This window comes from Ctenocephalides felis, unplaced genomic scaffold (assembly GCF_003426905.1).
Source record: "Ctenocephalides felis isolate EL2017-DRISC unplaced genomic scaffold, ASM342690v1 CF-g0.4_SCAFFOLD_03572, whole genome shotgun sequence".
Lineage (NCBI taxonomy): Eukaryota > Metazoa > Arthropoda > Insecta > Siphonaptera > Pulicidae > Ctenocephalides > Ctenocephalides felis.
This window is the reverse complement of record NW_020539726.1, coordinates 29526457-29547837: the sequence shown is the minus strand read 5'-3', so window position 1 is coordinate 29547837 and position 21381 is coordinate 29526457. Positions and strand designations below refer to the sequence as shown.

The following is a 21381-nucleotide window of genomic DNA, read 5'->3' as shown; positions in this document are numbered from 1 at the left end:
CGAAATGGCTGGGCCTGCCTTTGCGAAAAACTAATAACCCTTTCTCCCAATCATTACTAATGGAATGTTTTTTAGATCATTCAAATCGGATGCTCCGTTCTCTCAAAAACTCGATTTCTATTTTCTGCACTCTTTGCTCCTTATCTCCGTAACTGCTGGACCTGTCTTTGCCAAAAACTAATCAGCTCTTCTCCTTATTAATAGAAATCGAATGTTTTTTAAACCATTCAAATCGGTTGATCCGTACGCCCGAAAACGTGGACGAAAATTTGTATCCATACATACATACACACACACACACACACACACACACATCCATTTTTTCTGAGGTATGCCAAAACGTTCAGAAACCTTCAAAACGTCGAGAAATGTAAAAATTTTCAATTCCGATTTTTGGCCCATTACAATAACTTACCCTACGGGAAGTTAATAAAAATGAAATCATAAGGCGAAAACATTCAGCGCAACATTTCGTTCCATATGCTTACTTATCTATGTTTCGTCCTGTAAAATATATGACAAACTTTAAATTTATATGAATGCTGAATATTAACTCCAATATATATTTTGTAAATCATTTCCACATTTCTATTCATATATAAAAGTTAATACGACCAGTTTCACAACGATCACAACTTCTAATTTATAATTCTAATTTATAATTGAACTATTATAAATTGTGCAGTATGAATATTCATTGGGCCAGGACTATTTGAACAACACTTTTGATCAAATTTGGTGAGTTAAAAATGTGACAACTTTACATGCCTTTTTCTTAAAATAAAATTATTATGAAATAAAAAATAAACATCACGAATAATTAATTATGTGAAAGCCAAACATCATTTTGATTATAAACAATTTAATGTGTAATATTAAAATAGTATCACAAAATATATTCAATCTTTCACCAATAAGAAAACATTTCATTAACTTTTATTGATATTACAAAAATATAACACTAATATTAGAATTACCAAAATATAAAGTTTAGTTAGTTATAAAACATTCCTAAAAATATTGAATAAACTTTTTTCTAAATATTTATGTAACTATTTTTTCATAAACCTTATATTCATATTTTAACCCATTTTCTTCATGAATTCCTTTCGGTATTTCTTCACAATTTTCTATTTCAATAAAATCTTCAGTAATAGCCGGGAAGAAAGTATCACATTCTATGTCAGCATATATTTTTGTAAGATAAATACGATGGCAAAATGGAGACAGCATTGACTCCTATAATTTCAGAAATAAATACTTTGTTACTATAGTAAGTTTGCACAAATTCCAAAACGTTTGCCTATGTTTAAACTTGAAACAAAGCAGAAATCAATCTTCTAAATTAATGAAAACATTTATTGTCAATATGATTTCTCATACCTTGTAAACACTGCTACCTCCAACAATCCAAACATTTTCAATAGCATTCTTCACCTCAGGTTTCATAAGATAATTAAATGCCTCTTCTAAACTTGTTGTTATGACAACACCATCAGGACAATTTATGGAGGTAGGATTTCGAGTTAATACAATATTTAAACGATCTCCTAATGGTCTTTTACTAGGAGGTATTCCCAACCATGTTTTGCGACCCATAATAACGGCATTTTTCAAATTTGGATTATTTGTTGCTTTGGTCATAGTTTGAAAATATTGTAATTCATTCCTGGACGGAAATGGTTAAAGGCTCATTAAAAACAAGAAGTTTCAAATAAAAATTTCATTGGCTTGAGTTTATATATATATATATATATATATATATATACATATATATATATAGTATATTATAGTAGTTATTTTTGATGTTGAGATATATGAGCAAGTTCTTGCAGGGCGGATACATCAAAGAATAAAAAACAATGATTTAATCTTTAATTCCAAACGTGGAGAGTGGAATAATTCCACAAATATATATATATATATATATATATATATATATATATATATATTTTGTAGAGTTTCGAACAAGAATCCAAAAATAATACAAAATAAAAAAACAAGAAAAGTTTTTAAAAAACAATTTCTTTATTTAATTATTTGTTTACTGTCAACGTTTCGGAACTAGGTACGTTCCATCTTCAGGACATCTGTCAAGGAACATGATCTTGATGAGATTTAGGCAAACAATATGTTTAGGAATAGAAAATAGATTTTTCTTAAATAATAAATTAATTGTAACAAATAATAATGTACAGAAATATGATAATATGATCAAAATGAAAATGATAAAAATAAATGAGTGGATTATCAGAACAGGATATTAAAAATGATAGAAATTTTTTATGAAAGTTATGGAAAAAATTTTTTAAGAAAAGATTAATGATAAAATTGAATTGTTAGCACAAAAGTGCTAACGTATATTCAAACATACAGGTAATTAATTAAATTTTATCATTAATCTTTTCTTAAAAAAATTTTTTCCATAACTTTCATAAAAAATTTCTATCATTTTTAATATCCTGTTCTGATAATCCACTCATTTATTTTTATCATTTTCATTTTGATCATATTATCATATTTCTGTACATTATTATTTGTTACAATTAATTTATTATTTAAGAAAAATCTATTTTCTATTCCTAAACATATTGTTTGCCTAAATCTCATCAAGATCATGTTTCTTGACAGATGTCCTGAAGATGAAACGTACCTAGTTCCGAAACGTTGACAGTAAACAAATAATTAAATAAAGAAATTGTTTTTTAAAAACTTTTCTTGTTTTTTTATTTTGTATTATTTTTGGATTCTTGTTCGAAACTCTACAAAATATACACAAATCCAAGATTCTACCATTCAATATATATATATATATATATATATATATATATATATATATATAATTCCACAAATCTTATAACTATCTGGTTATATTAATTTTTTCACTGTTTTTAGATCCACTGATGATGACATTAAATTCAATGTCGAAACCTTTGGAATTAAAGATTAATTTATAAATATTTGTTTTTTACTTACTCATATATATATATATATATATATATATATATATATATATATATCATTGTATTCAGATGCAATTGAATGTGAAGAAACTCATAGTTTACACTCAATTTGTCGAAATGTTTAATTTAAAGTGTAAAAATCTGGATGAATTGAAATTATTGTAAATAGTAAGGCAAATTATGATTTGTAATCTGTCTGTTATATATATTTTTACTAACATATACTTTTTGAGTAACACTTTGAAGTAAAAATTGAGAAACATAATGCTAAAAAAACTAGTAGTTTTAAATTAAACAGATCTTTATATCTAATTTGTAAATATGATCATACGCACTTTAATCTCCAAGGTAAATTTCCATTTATTCCTATACCCATATTTTCACAAGCTGCTGCAATTAAACTAATTTTTAGAGCGCCCATTTTCAATCAAAACTGAACGAACAAACGCAAACCTGTTATGCGTTAAATCTGAATCACGAGAAAAGATAACAAAATTGTTCGTGATAACGTGTATACAAGATCTTTAGTCAAACAGAAAATAATCGCTATCTTGTTAATTATTAACTGCCACAATATCACTTGTGTTTTCACTTTCGACAACGACTTTGTTCGAACATTTGTTTCTTTTAGATCATAACCTAACAAAAATGGATGTCTGGATGTCTTAATACATTCCCGCCTTGTCAGCCACAGGCGGGTGGATGATGTCCTAGCCTAGACAATATAATAATGGTGGATGAGGATTACCCTAGGCAAAATATACTCTTCTTTTATCTATGAATATAATAATCATATAAATCACCTAATTATATTGACCCCTAATCTCCTAATTAACTATTATATTGTCTAGAACAGGCATCGGCAACCTACGGCACGCGTGCCACGCGTGTTATTAAAAATGTTGAAATATAATTATTTATCTAATGAAGCTCGCTAATGTAATTCAATCCACATTGAAGCACTTAACGAATAATTTTACACCCATTGTAGTAATTTTACGCCCATTGTAGTATTGTTTACAAACATTGTAGTAATTTTACACCCATTGTAGTTTTGTTTACAAACATTGTAGTAATTTTACACCCATTGAAGTATTGTTTACAAACATTGTAGTAATTTTACACCCATTGAAGTATTGTTTACAAATATTGTAGTAATTTTACACCCATTGAAGTATTTTTACAAACATTGTAGTAATTTTACACCCATTGTAGTATTTTTACAAATATTGTAGTAATTTTACACCCATTGTAGTATTTTTACAATTATTGTAGTAATTTTACACCCATTGTAGCATTTTTACAAAAATTGTAGTATTTTTACTCCCATTGAAGTATTTTTACAAATATTGTAGTAATTTTACACCCATTGTAGTATTTTTACAATTATTGTAGTAATTTTACACCCATTGTAGCATTTTTACAAAAATTGTAGTATTTTTACTCCCATTGAAGTAATTTTACAAACATTGTAGTAATTTTACACCCATTGTAGTATTGTTTACAAACATTGTAGTAATTTTACACCCATTTTAGTATTTTTACAAACATTGTAGTAATTTTACACCCATTGTAGTATTTTTACAAATATTGTAGTAATTTTACACCCTTTGTAGTATTTTTACATTTATTGTAGTAATTTTACACCCATTGTAGCATTTTTACAAAAATTGTAGTATTTTTACTCCCATTGAAGTATTTTTACAAATATTGTAGTAATTTTACACCCATTGTAGTATTTTTACAAACATTGTAGTATTTTTACTTCCATTGAAGTATTGTTTACAAACATTGTAGTAATTTTACACCCATTGTAGTATTTTTACAATTATTGTAGTAATTTTACACCCATTGTAGCATTTTTACAAAAATTGTAGTATTTTTACTCCCATTGAAGTATTTTTACAAATATTGTAGTAATTTTACACCCATTGTAGTATTTTTACAATTATTGTAGTAATTTTACACCCATTGTAGCATTTTTACAAAAATTGTAGTATTTTTACTCCCATTGAAGTAATTTTACAAACATTGTAGTAATTTTACACCCATTGTAGTATTGTTTACAAACATTGTAGTAATTTTACACCCATTTTAGTATTTTTACAAACATTGTAGTAATTTTACACCCATTGTAGTATTTTTACAAATATTGTAGTAATTTTACACCCTTTGTAGTATTTTTACAATTATTGTAGTAATTTTACACCCATTGTAGCATTTTTACAAAAATTGTAGTATTTTTACTCCCATTGAAGTATTTTTACAAATATTGTAGTAATTTTACACCCATTGTAGTATTTTTACAAACATTGTAGTATTTTTACTCCCATTGAAGTATTGTTTACAAACATTGTAGTAATTTTACACCCATTGGACTTATGTACATCAAATTATCAGATATTTTAAAGAGATTTTAACACTCAATTTTAATACATATTTTGTGTAATTTTTTTTTGGGTTCAGTACCAAGATTTTTAATTTCAGTATGGGAAGTTCTAGCAATTTGAATTAAGGCACGATGCCATGCACCCCACTAGTTAATAAAAATGTTCAAAAGATAAATTTGGTTATAATTCTTCTCCCCCAGAACCTGGTTATATATTTCAGGCGGCACCCGGAATCATATTGGTAGAGTGGCTCGGCACACCACAGTTAAAAGCACCTCTAATCCGTAGACAATATCAGAATACGATGTGTTCATAACTGCGCCTCTAACTGAGATATATATTTTTTTTGCATAGTTTTATTGTCAATCAAAATAAAATACATTTTTTAACACAATATGATGCTGGTGTTAATGCATTAAGAGATTATCTCCTATGAGATATCTCACTTATTTTTTTATTTTTGACGTTTTATTTGAGATCGTATGGCCATTTTTTTTTCAATCTACGTGTGGGATATTCATCGCTCAATTCTTTTAAATATTTGTTAGGGTGACCTGGTAGTTTTTCGTGGTATTTTATGCTCCTTTCTTTTATCATCTCATTGGGTGTCATTTGTAACATACCAGGGTGCGTTCACAATGCATCTTAAAATTTTCGATTGCGCTCTTGTATTTTTTTTATATTTGAATTGCTAGCGCACGCCCATAGCTCAATTCCGTATGTCCAGATTGGGATAATTATTGTTTTATATAAAAGTTTTCATAGCTCCCATTTGAACTCCTGCCAATTAGTCAATACAACTCTTTGAACTTTTTCTCCATCTGTTTTCTTTTCATTTTGATGTGCGTTGACCTGCTTAACTTTCTATCGAGATGAATCCCTAGGTATTTTACGCTCTCATATTTCGGTATTTTTATGTTGTTTATTTTTACACTTGGGCAGTCCAGAGTTCTTGTTGTGAAGGTTATATGGCTAGATTTTGTTTCATTAATTTTAATTTTCCACTTATTGAGCCACTTTTCAATTTCGGAGACATATTGTTGAACTTTTGACGTTGCGACGGATGCATTTGTATGAGTTCCCATGACAAGCGTATCATCGGCAAAAGTTCCAATTATGACATTGCTATCAGTTGGAATGTCGTGCGTATAAATGAGATATAATAGTGGCCCTAAAACACTCCCTTGTGGAACCCCCGACTTGATGTTACATAATTCTGATGTTTCTGTTCCAACTCTAGTTCTGAATAATCTAACTGAGATATGAAAAATATATATTAACTTAAAAAAAAGGGTAGAGTGGATATTTGATTTGAATTATTATGAATAAATCTTTCTTTTAATTCAATGCCGCCTAATTCAATATAAATAACTGCAAGACAGAGTTAAGGATATTTTTGTAGGTGGTTTATATATATATATATATATATATATATATATATAAGTTTACTTATAAGTTTTTGAATTTTATATTCACCCTATATACTGTTGAGCTTCTATATTGTAAATTATTTTTCAAAATATTAAGCAACAATAAAAAACAATATTAGATTGCAAAATAAACCACTAAAAATTGGTTGTTACATCAATATTTTTTAAATTTTTGTAACACCTGATTTTTTAATTTAGTTCATATTTACATGTGTGTTTGCAATTTTGTACCAAAAAATTTCGTCAAAAGATCCTTCAAGATTTGTTAAAATTGCATAAAAATGATATCAAAAATAATTATAGCAAAATGATGATATGCAATATCAAATGCTTTCTTATCGATAAGAAAAGAATGGGAAATATCTTCCTAAAAATCTAAAGAAGTAAGACAATTCAGAAAATATTTCAATTGATTAAAACTACTAAAATTGAAATTTAGTCACATTTTATTTGTCGAAACATTTGGTTAAGTTTCAAAAAATTAGATCTAAATAATGTCTAAAATCTTAAAGTACATCATGTGAATAACTAATTAAGTCCTTAGTGATCCATAAATAAATTATACAATTAAAATAGATGTCAAATATAATTAAATTAATCACCACCTTTAAAAGCATAGTAAATCTATGTTTCACATCATTTTGTTTTTGCAGCTTGATCACCCGTAAAGGTTGTGTTGGATGGTTGTCCTGGGACTGAATACTGAGGCCTAAAGTTACCAAAGTTAGCAGCGGCAGCTACAAATCCTGGTATACTTGCACCTTGGAAACCAGCTGGGAATTGTGGCATGACTTGAGCTGAAAAAAAATTAGATTAGAAACTTATATAATACCAAATGCCATTTATTTTTTTACAATTAACTCATAAAGTAATACTTGGCTTACAAATCTATAAATAAAATTGATAATGAAATTGATTGAAATGACTTCCAGACAATGACAATTTTGATTGAGTTTTCTACAGAAATCAACTATACAAACCTGCTGTTGGCTGCGTTGCGGCAGTTGCAGCCAATCTAGATAAAATAGATCTTTCAGACATTTGTAATCGTTGTGCAACTGGAGGAATTCGAGCCAAAGTTGCAGGCAATCGGGATACATCACTCTTCATATCTGACAACAACTCCTCAAGTTGATTTAATACCTGAAAAATACCAATTAATTAAAAACATGTTTCATTTTTGCCTTTATATTACCAATTAATACCTTATGTAAAACAGCATTAGCCGGCTTGTTTCCAGCAAGAGACTCTTTGCTAAGATGCTGATGAGATTCTGCCAAGCATTCAACTTCAGCAAATCTTGCATTCAATGACATAGCTGGATGATTTGGATCTTGAGTGAGATTTAAATAAGCAGCACGACGTAACTGCTCTTCAATTACAAGAGCTTGTTCCAAAAGCTAAAATTCAAATATGAATTATTTTACCAATTTGCATAACCAAACTGACTCCCTAAGCTTTAAAAATATTTACCTTAAACCGCCGAGCTAAAAATTTATTTTTAATTTCCAGGAAATTGCCTTTGCCTACATCCATTTTGAATGGTTCATTTATGATGGCAAACCGGATATCATTCTGAATATCTTGCCACCTTCCATAACCATGTGTAACAATACCAGCAAGTAACCAATAGTCATGTCGCCTGTGCCAAATTTCATATTCCCTGCCTGGAGCAGCAGCCTTCTCTTCATTTAACCATAAAGTGTGCAACTCTGTGAAACCTCCATCAGCAATATTGAACATGAATTTTCTTTTTGGTATTTCTACTAATTCATCATTCTTGTCATCTTTCTTCTAAAATAAAGAATATTAAAAATTATATAAAGTCTAATATACATTTGGTAATAATAAATATAAATATGCTTGTGTGTGAAGCATGTGTATTTGTTTGCAAAGTAATTTAGCTTTAAATAGAAACAATTACAGAAAAAACACCAACCTCTTTCTTATCACTGCTATCATCATCATCTTTAACAAGAACAACATCATCATCATCTTCTTTCTTCTTAATTTTCTCCTCAGCATTTTCTGTAGTTTCATCTTTCACAGATTCAGCTTTAACTTTTTCTTTTACATCTTCTGCTTTAACCGCTGCAGATCCTTCTTCAACTTTTACTTCCTTGGACTCACTCTCTGCCTCTTTCTCTTTTTCAGAATCTTTTTCTGCACAGCCTGATTTCTCTGAAGACTCATCGCTTGTCGGTTCCTTTTTCTCCTCCACCTTCAAAGCTGATTCATCAGGTGATGGAACCAATTTTTCATTTTTATCAGCATCTGGTTGAGAAGCTGGTTCCACCAATGAAGTATCTTCTTCAGTTTTCTCAGATGGAGTACTAACAGATGTTGCAGAATCCTTTTCAAAATCAATATCCTTGGATTTAGTTTCATCTGCCATTTCATCTCCCTATAATATCATAATGAGTAAAAAAATCAAATATATAAAATCAAAGTTATTAAGAATTAACCGAATAAACTTGTATACTATACATATAATTATTATTATTAATTGAAAACTAACTATACATATAATTATTATTATTAATTGAAAAAGTATCTTCAGAATTAAAAAAAAATTGTTTTCAATGATGTTGAAGTTTTTTGGCCATATTACCTCTGTGTTTGATGTAGGGCTGGACTTGGAGCTGCACTTGTAGCTGGTGTAGCGCTTGTGCTTGTAGCTGCACTTTTTGGTGTTTCTAGTTCTCCACTTCCATTTCCTGCTGTACTAGAAGTTGCTGCATTAGATGCTGCACCTGGCACTGCTGTTTTGATTAACTCACAAGGTTTTCGTATTAACTCAGGCATGCTGTAGTAACCATTGATATGTTCAAATTCTTGCACCTGTAAATTAAAATTGATATACAAACATTGTACCAAAAAATCAAATAATCTAATTAAATTAGCTAGTTTATAATATGTTAAAAAATAAATGTACCTTTTTTCTGATCAAAGACATAACCCCAATTCTTGTTAAAACATGCTGCCTACTAAGGCCTTCTCTTGGGACACCATCAGCAAAAGTATCTGCATTATCAGCACCTGGTTCACATAAATGCCTCATGAACAGAGATACATAGGCCTTAAAATTTCTTTCTGATTTTCCACGCAGATCACGAACCAACCATTGTGAATTGAATGCATCCTGGGGAGGCATTCCATACCGCATAATTGCATTGAGGAAAGATTTACGTTGCCTGGCATTAAAACCTAATACTTCAATATTGCCACCCACTCTAGCTAATAATGGAGGCAGAGGCCTATTATCACGTTCCTCTTTTCGTTCCATTCGCCTTCTGCTCTCCTACTCAAATCACCTTCATTCTTTTCATCAAAATCATCATCTTCTTTATCATCGTCTGTAGCATTTGAGAAATCAGAATTGTAATCAGAAACATTTTCTTGCCATGTGGAATCTTCACGAGACTCAGTTTGCACGACACCTCCATCATTATAGTTAACTTGTTTTCTGACTCTTTTACCTTTGCCAAGTGTTCTTCCCATATCTTCCTGATGCTGCTCATAATGATGCCGCAACAGTTTAATCCAATATGCAGGATCAGTGTTTTCAGCATCTTGCTTAATAATTTCTGTATCAACCTCTTCTTCATTGTCACCTTCTTTTGTGGCATAGGAAGCCACTTTGAATGATGAAAGATATTCATTGGCCCAACTTTCTTTTTGCTCAATACCAAGATTGCTACGATCAAGCAACTCACTAACTGCTTTATCATCATAATGAATAGCTTCTTCTTCTTTTCCTTCATCTTCTTTGAACAATTCCTCTGTACCAAATCGCAAAATATCATCCAATTCTTGTTTTGTAAAGTTAGCACCTTTTCCACCCATACCAGGGCGCACAACTAAGTGAGTCAACATCATTTTACGTTTAGCTACCTGTGTTACACGTTCCTCTACACTATTACGTGTTACAAATCTATAGATCATAACTTTATTAGCTTGGCCAATTCTGTGAGCTCGTGAAAAAGCCTGAATATCATTATGAGGATTCCAATCTGAATCATAAATGATCACAGTATCTGCAGTAGCTAAATTAATACCTAAACCGCCAGCCCTTGTTGACAGTAAAAATACAAATTGAGGGGCACCTGGAGCATTAAATCTATCAATAGCTTCTTGACGCAAAGCACCGGTGATTGCACCATCTATTCGCTCATACCTGTAACCTTCACCTTCTAAATAATCTTCTAAAGATCTAACATTTTTGTCATTTGTGAGAATATTAATACTCTGTGGCCTTGCTCTTTCAACTGTTTCAACATTTTTGATAATAAAACTAATTTTCCAGCGGCTTTAATGAGTGATGATGTTTCATAGTTTCCACCAGGACCCAATGGAGCTTCTTCAGCTGCAGCAGGGAACAAATAAGGATGGTTACAGCATTTTTTGAGATCCATCATGACGTTGAGCAAAGATACAGAATGACCACCTCCTTTGGGATTCAACGCTTCATAATTTCTTGTTAGAATGTATTTATAGTATTTCTTTTGCATTGGTGATAATTCTACACGTACTATGAACTCTGACTTGCTTGGCATATTTTTTAGTACATCAGCTTTTAGACGTCGCAACATGTGAGGACCCAGCATCTCATGTAATTTTTTAACTTGATCTTCTTTGGAAATATCAGCAAATTCATTTTGGAATGCAGATAAATCATTAAACTTATCCCTACTCAAGAAATTCAATAAATGAAATAGTTCCTCCAAATTATTTTGCAGTGGAGTTCCAGTCAAAAGCAATTTATATGAAATATTATAACCAGCAAGTAGTCTGAAAAATTTACTTTGGTTACTCTTCAATCTGTGGGCTTCATCTACAACCAACACTGCCCAGTCAATGGAGCCTAAACAAGCAGCATCAATTGAAATTAACTCGTAACTTGTTAAAAGTACATTGAATTTAATTGAGCTTGACCGAATTTTAGATGGTCTTGAGCCTCTCACTGCACCTTCTTCAAATGATAATTCATTTTCCCTAATAACAGCCCTGGAATCTTTATCACCAACATATGTTATACAATAAAAATCAGGTGCCCATAATTCAAATTCTCTTTCCCAATTTATAATGGTCGATAATGGAACACTAACCAAAAATGGACCTTTGCAATGTCCTTCTTTATACAATGAATATAAAAATGTTACAGTTTGAATGGTTTTTCCCAAACCCATTTCATCAGCCAAAATTGTATCAATACCCTGACCCCAAGAATATCTCAACCAGTTGATACCTTCCAATTGATAAGGGTGAAGCTGCATTCCAGTTTCTGTTAAAAAGTGAGGCTGAACATCATATTTCTTCTTAAGATCTGTTGTTGGTTTGTCAGGCGGAGGAGTATAACGCCTCGGTGTCCTAATATCATCATCATCAGTCAGTTCTTTTGCCCTAGATTTCTTTTCCTTTGTCCTGCCTTTCTTCTTCCCCTTACGCATTGAAGCATCTTGATTATATGAAGCTCTCAAGTCCATATAATATTCAATAGCTTGTTTCAGTCCCGGAATTTCGTCTGTATCTTCTTCCCACGTGGCTTGGTCATATGATAATTCCCTCCATTTAACTAAATATAATGTTCGTCCATCTCTCATAGTTCTGTGATTTATGACCCGATGCACAATGAGCCATTCAGGCTTTACACCATACCTATAGAATCGATCTTCCAGTGAATCATCATCAGTCTGCAAGTTCTTCTGTATTCGTTTAAACCTACTATCAGATTCGTCCAGAGGTTCCTCTAATTTTGGAGGCTCCTCCATATCATATTTTCTTGTATAGTATCTGAACATCAGAGGATGATATACATCAAGTTGCAATTCTGTTATCCATTCACAATGCCAGTATGATTGCTCATGCCATTTGACAAAGAATTCTCTTTGTCTTGTAGGAGTTTTAGGCATTTTCTTAGAAGTGCTTGGTTCGGCACTTGGTTTATCTTGAACAATTTCTTTCCATCTCCATGTCAATATTTTAGATACTTTGCCTGGTAAAGGTGGACAACCACATCTTGGACATTTCCAGTCACCATCTGGAATTTCTGGCAATGGAGGATTTAAGCAGAATGTGTGATAGGCCGAAGGACAAGAATCACAACATAATAGTTCACCTCCATCTTTACAAACCCTACAAAATTCTTGATGCTCATCATCATCTTGTTCAACAGTTCCTTCTGTTTCACAATGAGGACAGGACCATTTACCTTCAGGAGTATCTTCTAATTCCGGTTCCAAACATACAAGATGGTAAGCCCTTGGACACGTATCACATAAAATAATTTCACCACCCTGCTGACAAACTTCACAGTAGTCTTGGTGTTCTTGCTCACCATCTTCACCTTCTGGAAATTTGTTAGTTGTTTTAAGCTTTTTCTTTCGTTTTGATTTATTTCCAATTTTAGTTTTTGCTTTCTTTCGAACAGGCGGTTGAGCTGTTGCATCTTCAGCTGGGGCTTCAGCAGTCTCCTCAGGCTTTGTTGAATCTTCAGCTTCTTGAAGCATTTGTTCAAATTCAGCATCAGAATCTCTATCAGAACCACCACCACTGGCATCTGGGTCTTCGTCTGAACTCCCACGCTTCCTCTTACCAAATTTGATTTTCAGTGTTGGAACTTTAGCAGATTTCTTTGTGCTTTTTTTACCAGCATTAGTTCTACTCTTCCGTCTCTTATTCTTTTCCTCTTCTTCATCCTCATCATCATCATCATCATCATAAGTTTCATCTTGTTTCGAAGATGTATCCTTATTTGACCTAGACCTGCTTGGCTTGGCTTGATAAGCTGGACTGGCTGGCTGATCTGACAATTGTTCTTGATCTGATTGAGCATTTTGAGTGTGAGGGTTATTTTCAGAAAACTCTCTCCATTTTGCAGCGACTAGCATCATAAGTTTAGACATGGGAACCTGTTGAAGTAATATTCAATTCAATCAATCAAATTTAAAAAAAAAGTTATTGACAAATTATGCAAATGTTATGCAACAAACTTTAAACAAGTTTGAATAGATAAATGAATGCAATTTAAATATGATCAAATTAATACATACATTAATATATTTAGAGTCAAGTAGAATGAAATACAAAATGTATAGATTTTTTCATGATCTTTTATATCAAGTCTGATATATGGAAGATACATATTAAGTTTAAAGAATATTTGAATTATATTTATTGTAATTATGGACTGGCTCTGCCTCTTTAACTCATATTCATATACTTTATTTACAACCAATTTGAGAAACTTATTTACCTTTGGATTTTCTTTTGTAAGCATAGGCCTAACATGTTGTTGAAACAGCTTATAGTTGCTCAAATTTTGGTAATCTGCTTCTGAATATTCTACATTTACATCAGTCAATCCAAAAGTTGAACAAACTTCCTCTATAGTAGGCATGCCTGAAAATAGCAGTCACAGTGAAATTTTCATAAAACAGCATGTTTTCATGGAATTGTAAGAATACACACCTGCATTATCTGATGTGGGTGTTGGAGTTGGGGTAGATTTCACACTACCTCGAGATTTCCTACTATTCTTTTTATTAGCATAATCTGAGTCACAACCTCCATTAGTGTCTTCTTCTCCAATGAAGTCACTTTCCTAAATAAGTATTTAAGATATTGCATAAATTGTTTTGATTTTGATATTATAAATGATCAAGATTGATACACATGAGATACTTATATTCATATATACTTTCATATAGTGGCACTTATGAAATTGCAAAAATTTCTTTGAAGCCTTTTGCTATAGCAGACTTCATATTTCAAACATCACATGAGATCAAATTATCACCAAGCATGGGCTTATATATATTTATTATATACAAGATTCAGTTATTTCAAATCATGAAGTTCAAACATGATTCCAACTGATATGAATAGAAATTGATAGTAACATTGATTTTAATTAGATTAATCAGAATTTTGGTCAACAAAAGATTTCATTGCAATATATTAAAATCACAAAATATCATATCGCAAGTTCCATAATCTAGATTTAATGCATGCAAGTTTTAAAGGAATTTAAAGTATTAACTCTTATGAAGTATTTAAAAACCATATAAGATTCTTGTGTCGAATAATTTCTTAAAAAAAAAAAAAAAACGAGCATTCAAGGGTAAAGAAATGGCATGATGTAACGACATTCATATAAGAAACTTACAGCTTCCTCACTATCAGCCTTTTTCTTTTTCTTCTTTTTCTTTCCTTTTTTCTCTTCACCTCGAGCTTTTCTTTTCTTACCCTTTTTCTTCTTGCGTCCATCTTCTGGCTCATAATCATCATCATCTTCCTAATAAAATTTGTTAATTATATTAATATTTATATAAGGTTTCAGAATAATATGAAGCCAAGAACTTGTTATTAAAATATGAAACATTTGATATAAGAACTAAAGATACTTGAATTGCAAATCTGTTATTTTACACTAAAAACAAATTATGCCACTGATATTGGAATTATTATAAAAAAAACTTACTCCAACAACACCTTTCTGTTGACCATCATCAGAATCACCAGAATTTTCTAATACTTGTCCATCACCAGTTTCATCACATACATCATCATCTCCTAAATAATAAAACAATGTGATAAAAAAATTTGGCTGTTTTATATTTTAATATTTATTATTAAGCTATTTTTTTGTTTACAAATAAATATAATAAGATAAAAATGAATTACATGTGAAAAGTAGATCAAGATATAAGTCAATCATAAAAAACTGACAAGAAAATCAAAGTTGTAAAAATATTATAACCTTAATATTTCAAAAATTGATTAGAATCAAATAAAAATTTTAATGAGGAGTTTTAGCGCATTCGTGCAAATTCTTTGACGACCTCCATTTTGTTAAGGATAAGATGAGAATGCGCTGTCACAAAAATTATGAAAACCAATTCCCCCCTTCCATTATTTTAAATGTTTTTATTTATCACAAATTAAAAAAATCTCTCAATATACAACACAATCAACCGCAAATAACAAGATTTTCACAATTAGCATTTTGCAAAATGTTAAAAACTTTCATAAAAACATTTTTTCCCAAAAAAAATGTATGCATCACTTGCAAGCGGTCGGCTTGCTCTTTATTTTACATGAACACAAACAAAAGTAAATTACCGGCAAATGGTTCATCTACTTCATCTTCTGAAGCCATATCGTCTTTTTAAGATTAAACTTGTGTTTATTAATCACTACACTATTTCCATAAATACATATAAATTAATTTTTATCACAAATCACAAAAAATTAATGATAGATCATTCACTTCCTTTCTTCCAATTGTCTAGTTTGTACTCTAGCTAGCGGTTTTGGACCCCTCGCCCCTTCCCAAAGGCATCATACACACAAACGAACCGAAATAATGTTGCCATGTGCGATGTGTGCGTACACAACTGTATACAACAAAACACTGACCAATAGCGTCACAGATTTTGCGCGGGACATTTTTAAAATTTAATTTAGGAAAAAATTTTGATAGAAAATATTATATTAATTACTAATTACTTTTTCTCTCTATTTTTGATAATTTTTATTTTAATTTAACGATCTAGAAATACATATGATGCTTACAAGACATTAAAACTTAATTAAGATATCTTTTTTTCAGTACCTTTAGTAATAATTTTTTTATTCTGTAATTGTATTAACTGTGATCTACAATTCTTTTAAATTTTTTTATATACTTTTAAATACTTAACCACAATGAAGTCGAAACTTATGCATTCATTAAATTATGCTCAAATTTACTTACTCTTTCAGTTTTTATTTAAAACAAAACTAGCATGTTTATCTAACTTTTTTTTTTATTACATATAAATTATAATATTTTTTTATTTCATATTTAGAATCAAAGTCTGCTTAATTTATCCTTATAAAAATGATTACAATAAAGAAAAATGCATGGAAAACGTTCAGGTTGAGTGAATGATTAAATAAACAAGTAATGTATGATTACTATATATATTATATTCAAAGGCATTTTTAATTCTTTAATCATGATAACAGGATGCCTTTTATCATGAGACAAACTATATCTCTATTAGTCATTTATACATTATATTATATTCTTGTTTATAAAAAAATGTTTTGAATTTTTGTATTTTTAACATGTTAATTAGCTGAATGATCACACATATCGTATAGTGTGGAAATTTATAAATGCATATATAAATCAAAAATATCAAAACATTACAATATTTAACAACAAATATATATTATTCTTCATATATATTTATTTTTTCTTTGATTTTATATTATTTTTATTATTACTACATGTTCTTAAAACTAATGTAGATATATAGACGCAGCCTAAACAGGTCGTCAATAAAGTAATTATGAGAACAATATAATAGTGCTGCAGATTTCCAACTGGCATTTTCAATACATTTGGAGAATGTGTTATCTATATTGAAATTCAAAATTATTTACGAATAACAATCACATTTTTTTTAAATATCATATTCAACTTACCTCATTATAAGAATACTTAGACCAATTACATTGCTTGATATCACAAGCAGAACATGGGAGTAAATAGTTTTTAGTATCTTCTTTAGTAGTAATATTACAGTATATAAATAGACTAGGTTTTGGAATATTAATTTTTTCATACCTGGAAGTAAATCTATATTAGACCATGCTTAGAACTTGGAGGTAATAATAAACACAATAAAAAAATTACAATTCTTTAAATTTAATTTTTTAAACGATTTAACTGAATATATATTTTATATTTTAAATACTTCAACATTTACCCTCCATCGACTTTTGCAGAATGATATCTCAAATGTATTGGCAAATTCAAACTTATTGCATCATTTATTGATGAATAAACATAGACATTTAATTCTTTTGATAAATGCTCAGGTTTTTCAATATCCACTTGTTCCAAAGCACATGCTGATAACTACAAAAACATAGATTGAAAGTTAAATGTTTGTTTCACCAAATAGATTTCAGTGCTTAAACCTGATTTAGTCTTCGTAACTCATTTAGTTGATCACTGTTAACATAAACACTGGACGGTAAGACTTGATGTAAGCAGAGCGTACAATGGTCTTTGAGGCTGTTTGAGTTTGAATCAAATTGTAATGAATACAGAACGTTACTGAAACATTAAGAATGGTTATAACAATATATTAAATTATTTTCAATTTATTTAAATTTTATCAAACCTATGATGTCCATTATCTATAATACTTTGCGAGAAATTAATTTCAGGTGTATGAGACATTGCTGTTGTGACTAGAATGCATTGACAAATGCTAAATATTTTTAAAATCATTATGGATCAATGCTAAATAACTGAATTTTTGAATACTAATGTGTTAAGTCCTAAATTTTCTTAAAATCATTATAAATTAGACTTAAATAACTTATGTTTTGTATGACATTAAAACATTTTAAATAACATAACCTATAATTTCACTGACAGTTGACACATGCTGATTACTGTTACACACTTCATAATAATTCTCGTAAGACGTGAAGTTGGCAATGAAGCAATTGTAACGGTTTTCGATTTCAAATCTTTTAGTTAAATAAAGAATATTCGTCTTGATTTCTATCACTGCAAAATGTTTTCTTAAATTTATTTACCATCTATTCGCAAAATTGTAAATTATTATTCCACTTAACGAAGACTGACACAAACTTATGTTTTAATATAAGTTGTCAATTTATAATTTACAATTCTAAAATGGACTTACTTAAATATCAAAGATGTTTTAATTATTGAGAGAATAAATAAAATAAAATATTTTTTTTATAAATAAATTAATTATGAGAGATGAGGTTTGTTCATCGGAAATATCAACAAAACAAGTCTAAATTTATCTCAGGGTACATCATGTAGAAAAACAGTGTTAAATTCTAAGGTCTCCTAAAAGGTGACTAATTTTCTTTGTAATTATTGAGGAAATAATGTTTTTTTAAATTAATTATTGTTTTATAACAGTTATCTTTATCAATAGTGTTGCTGTATAAAACACTTCTCATATGTAGAGTCAAAATGTTTGGAACGCACCTGGAATACACCTGAGGCAAATCAAAATTAATACAGTTGCTTTTTTTTTTGCAAATAATTATTTGAAAAATTCCTAAAACACATTGAAAACGTAATCGTTAACTAAATAATATTTTTATAATTCAATGTTATTTTTTAATATTAATAATTTATTGTATTTGTCCAGGGCTACTATAGCATAGGATCATTTAAAAACGTTATTTGCACTTTTAAAAATTGCGCTATTAACACCAAAATGCAAAAAAATGAAAAATTTTTGTTCCCTATAAAATTTGACTAATTGACTTTATAAACGTTAAGGAAGTAAAATACTTTTATAATTAAATGTTGTTTTATAACAATTGCAACAATCACTACATCTGGTGCATGTAAAAATCCTCCATTCAATTGCAATGATTAACAAATATTTAATGTTTAATACAATGCTTAAATTAACATTTTGACTGAAATAATGCAATTTGATTCTAATACTTTTAAGTCCTTAGAAGACTTTAAAGGGAAAACTTTTACTTGGAAATTTAAAAAATATTTTTTGTGTTAAAAATCAATTGTACTGCCAATAAAATGATAACTGAAAATGTTGCTTTCTATAAAAATCATTGAAGAATGTTTTTAAAATAAAATGCTATTTTATAATAATCACATTGTTTTTGACGACTAGTAAATAAATGGGCAATTACCAGTTTGATTACCCAGCGGCGGCAAACCAGGTTGTCTCATTATTTCTAATATCTAATGATCTGGTAATTTGTTTATAATGTATAGTTCATAATTTATACACTTGTGTCATACTGATTTTTCATTAAACCAGAGTTTAAAAGTTATTAGAAATAAATAGTATTTAATTACTAAAATACGGTGCTCCCAAAAAGTGTTCCAATTTAATACTACCCCCCAAAGAAAGACTCAGTTAACTGTTTCTATTTATAATATAAACAAATATATAGATATTTTTATTTTACTTGAATGAATGTACAAGTTCAAATTGATATAAAGAACACACAACACTACTAAGCTTCAGTATAAAACTATTATCATCAAATCGCATTTAATTAGATATCAGACTGAAACATACATCATACGTCCACTTGTCGACGAGAAGCTAACAAGGGTCATTGGTGAATTATTTAATCAATTTTAAAAATATTTAAATAAATAAACCAAAATAAAATAAAATACGTAATAATACTAAATATTTTGAATGATCGATATTATTTTATTGATCATTCAGTAATAAGAGTAAAAGTGCTTATAAATAGTGAAGTGAGCATTTTGCTTCAAACGATCAAGAGCAGGTTGTGTACAGTTATCTACATTTTAGTGTTCATAATTATTAATAGTTTTAGTAATTATTAATTTTGTAAACTTTAGTCATATTTATCACATATGAAAAAGTTTAATTACTGAGGAGTGCTATACTTGGATTAATTCTGCTTGGGACAATCAAGAGCAGGTTGTTTATAATTATCTATTTCATAGTTTATAGTCATTCAAATAACTATTGGTTTCACATAAAATTGGTTTGTAAACTTTCTCATTATCATTTTACATGATAATAATTTAGTTGTCGAACAAAGTTATATTTGAAACCATTTTTCCAAGGGCAGGTGTTTATAATATTGTTATAATTTTTAAATTTTAAGAAATGACTACTGGAGCTACCCGTGAAGGATATCCTTCAGAAATGTTAAGATCAAGACAACAGAAAGTTGGTTAAATCTTCAGAAATCAGAAAGTGGAAGCTGATGATCTTTGGGAGAATACATGACAATTTATATGATCTATCAGAATGGATCGAAAAAAAACATCGGTGGAAAAGATTGGCTTCTAATAACCAGGTTAGAAAACAGAGTAATTGATATTAATAAATATTTAAGGTACTTGGCAACGACTATTATATATACCATTCTAGAAGTTCATATTATATTGTAAGTGGTAACGAAACCATTTATTACAAAATAGTGTTCTCTGATAAAAAGGTGCAAATTTAGGATTGTATGTGTTTTTTTCAATTTGTCATGCAAAATGATATATAGATAATTCCTTCCCCTGATTTGTAAATTTTGACACTCAAAATATTTGTCACCCATATCATAAATCAGTGGCTTTTATAAATTAATTATCACTAAATTTTTCAAGAGTTAATATGAAGTAAAAATATATGAATATTATATATATATATATATATATATATAATTCAATTGTTTCAATGTATAAACTATTCAGTTATTTGCATTCTTACCACGACAATGCTATATTCTGACCTTTGCCATGATGTCTTTGGAACTTGCCATGACTTGTTCGAATAATCTTTGTCATATGATTGATTTTATATTGCTATTTGCATTCATTAAATTTTTCTCTATTCACGTATTATTCAATTATATTTCATGTTCAACTCGTTACAAATGCAGTGTTACCGGCTTTTTTAAAATTATGCTTTTTGTAGTTTGCACATTGCCCCGAATCTTATTGATGGATTAGCATATTTTTAAAATCGTTACCATAATAAATAATGATCATGTAATTATATTTTTTAAATAGACAATATTATTACTCTTCTTATG

At 29.4% G+C, this 21381-nt stretch overlaps 2 protein-coding genes across 2 annotated transcripts; both read right to left on the bottom strand.

The window, feature by feature from the left end:
* Nucleotides 1–1005: 1005 nt before the first annotated feature.
* LOC113387850 (dihydrofolate reductase) lies at nucleotides 1006–3636 on the bottom strand. The gene is made up of 3 exons (XM_026625232.1): nucleotides 3299–3636; nucleotides 1384–1669; nucleotides 1006–1239 (listed from the first exon to the last, which is right to left on the bottom strand). The coding sequence occupies exons 1-3, from the start codon at nucleotides 3382–3384 to the stop codon at nucleotides 1045–1047; spliced, it is 567 nt and encodes a 188-aa protein (XP_026481017.1). The 5' UTR covers nucleotides 3385–3636; the 3' UTR covers nucleotides 1006–1044.
* Nucleotides 3637–7305: 3669 nt separating this feature from the next.
* LOC113388011 (chromodomain-helicase-DNA-binding protein Mi-2 homolog) lies at nucleotides 7306–16123 on the bottom strand. Its single transcript, XM_026625418.1, is given in 16 exon segments — nucleotides 7306–7580; nucleotides 7764–7926; nucleotides 7989–8183; nucleotides 8257–8577; nucleotides 8723–9052; nucleotides 9055–9187; nucleotides 9395–9624; nucleotides 9719–10093; nucleotides 10096–10994; nucleotides 10997–12474; nucleotides 12517–13694; nucleotides 14039–14184; nucleotides 14254–14386; nucleotides 14951–15079; nucleotides 15266–15357; nucleotides 15907–16123. Coding segments are annotated over 16 exon segments (6000 nt in total). The 5' UTR covers nucleotides 15944–16123; the 3' UTR covers nucleotides 7306–7419.
* Between the last annotated feature and the right edge of the window lie 5258 nt (nucleotides 16124–21381).

Excerpts from the sequence above, each read along its gene's own strand:
- LOC113387850 (XM_026625232.1), bottom strand. The coding sequence starts at position 3,384 with ATGGGCGCTCTAAAAATTAGTTTAATTGCAGCAGCTTGTGAAAATATG. Across the intron at positions 1,670-3,298 it reads AATTTACCTTGGAGATTAAA|GAATGAATTACAATATTTTC; the intron begins GTGCGTATGATC and ends ATTTCCGTCCAG. Across the intron at positions 1,240-1,383 it reads GAGGTAGCAGTGTTTACAAG|GAGTCAATGCTGTCTCCATT; the intron begins GTATGAGAAATC and ends CTGAAATTATAG.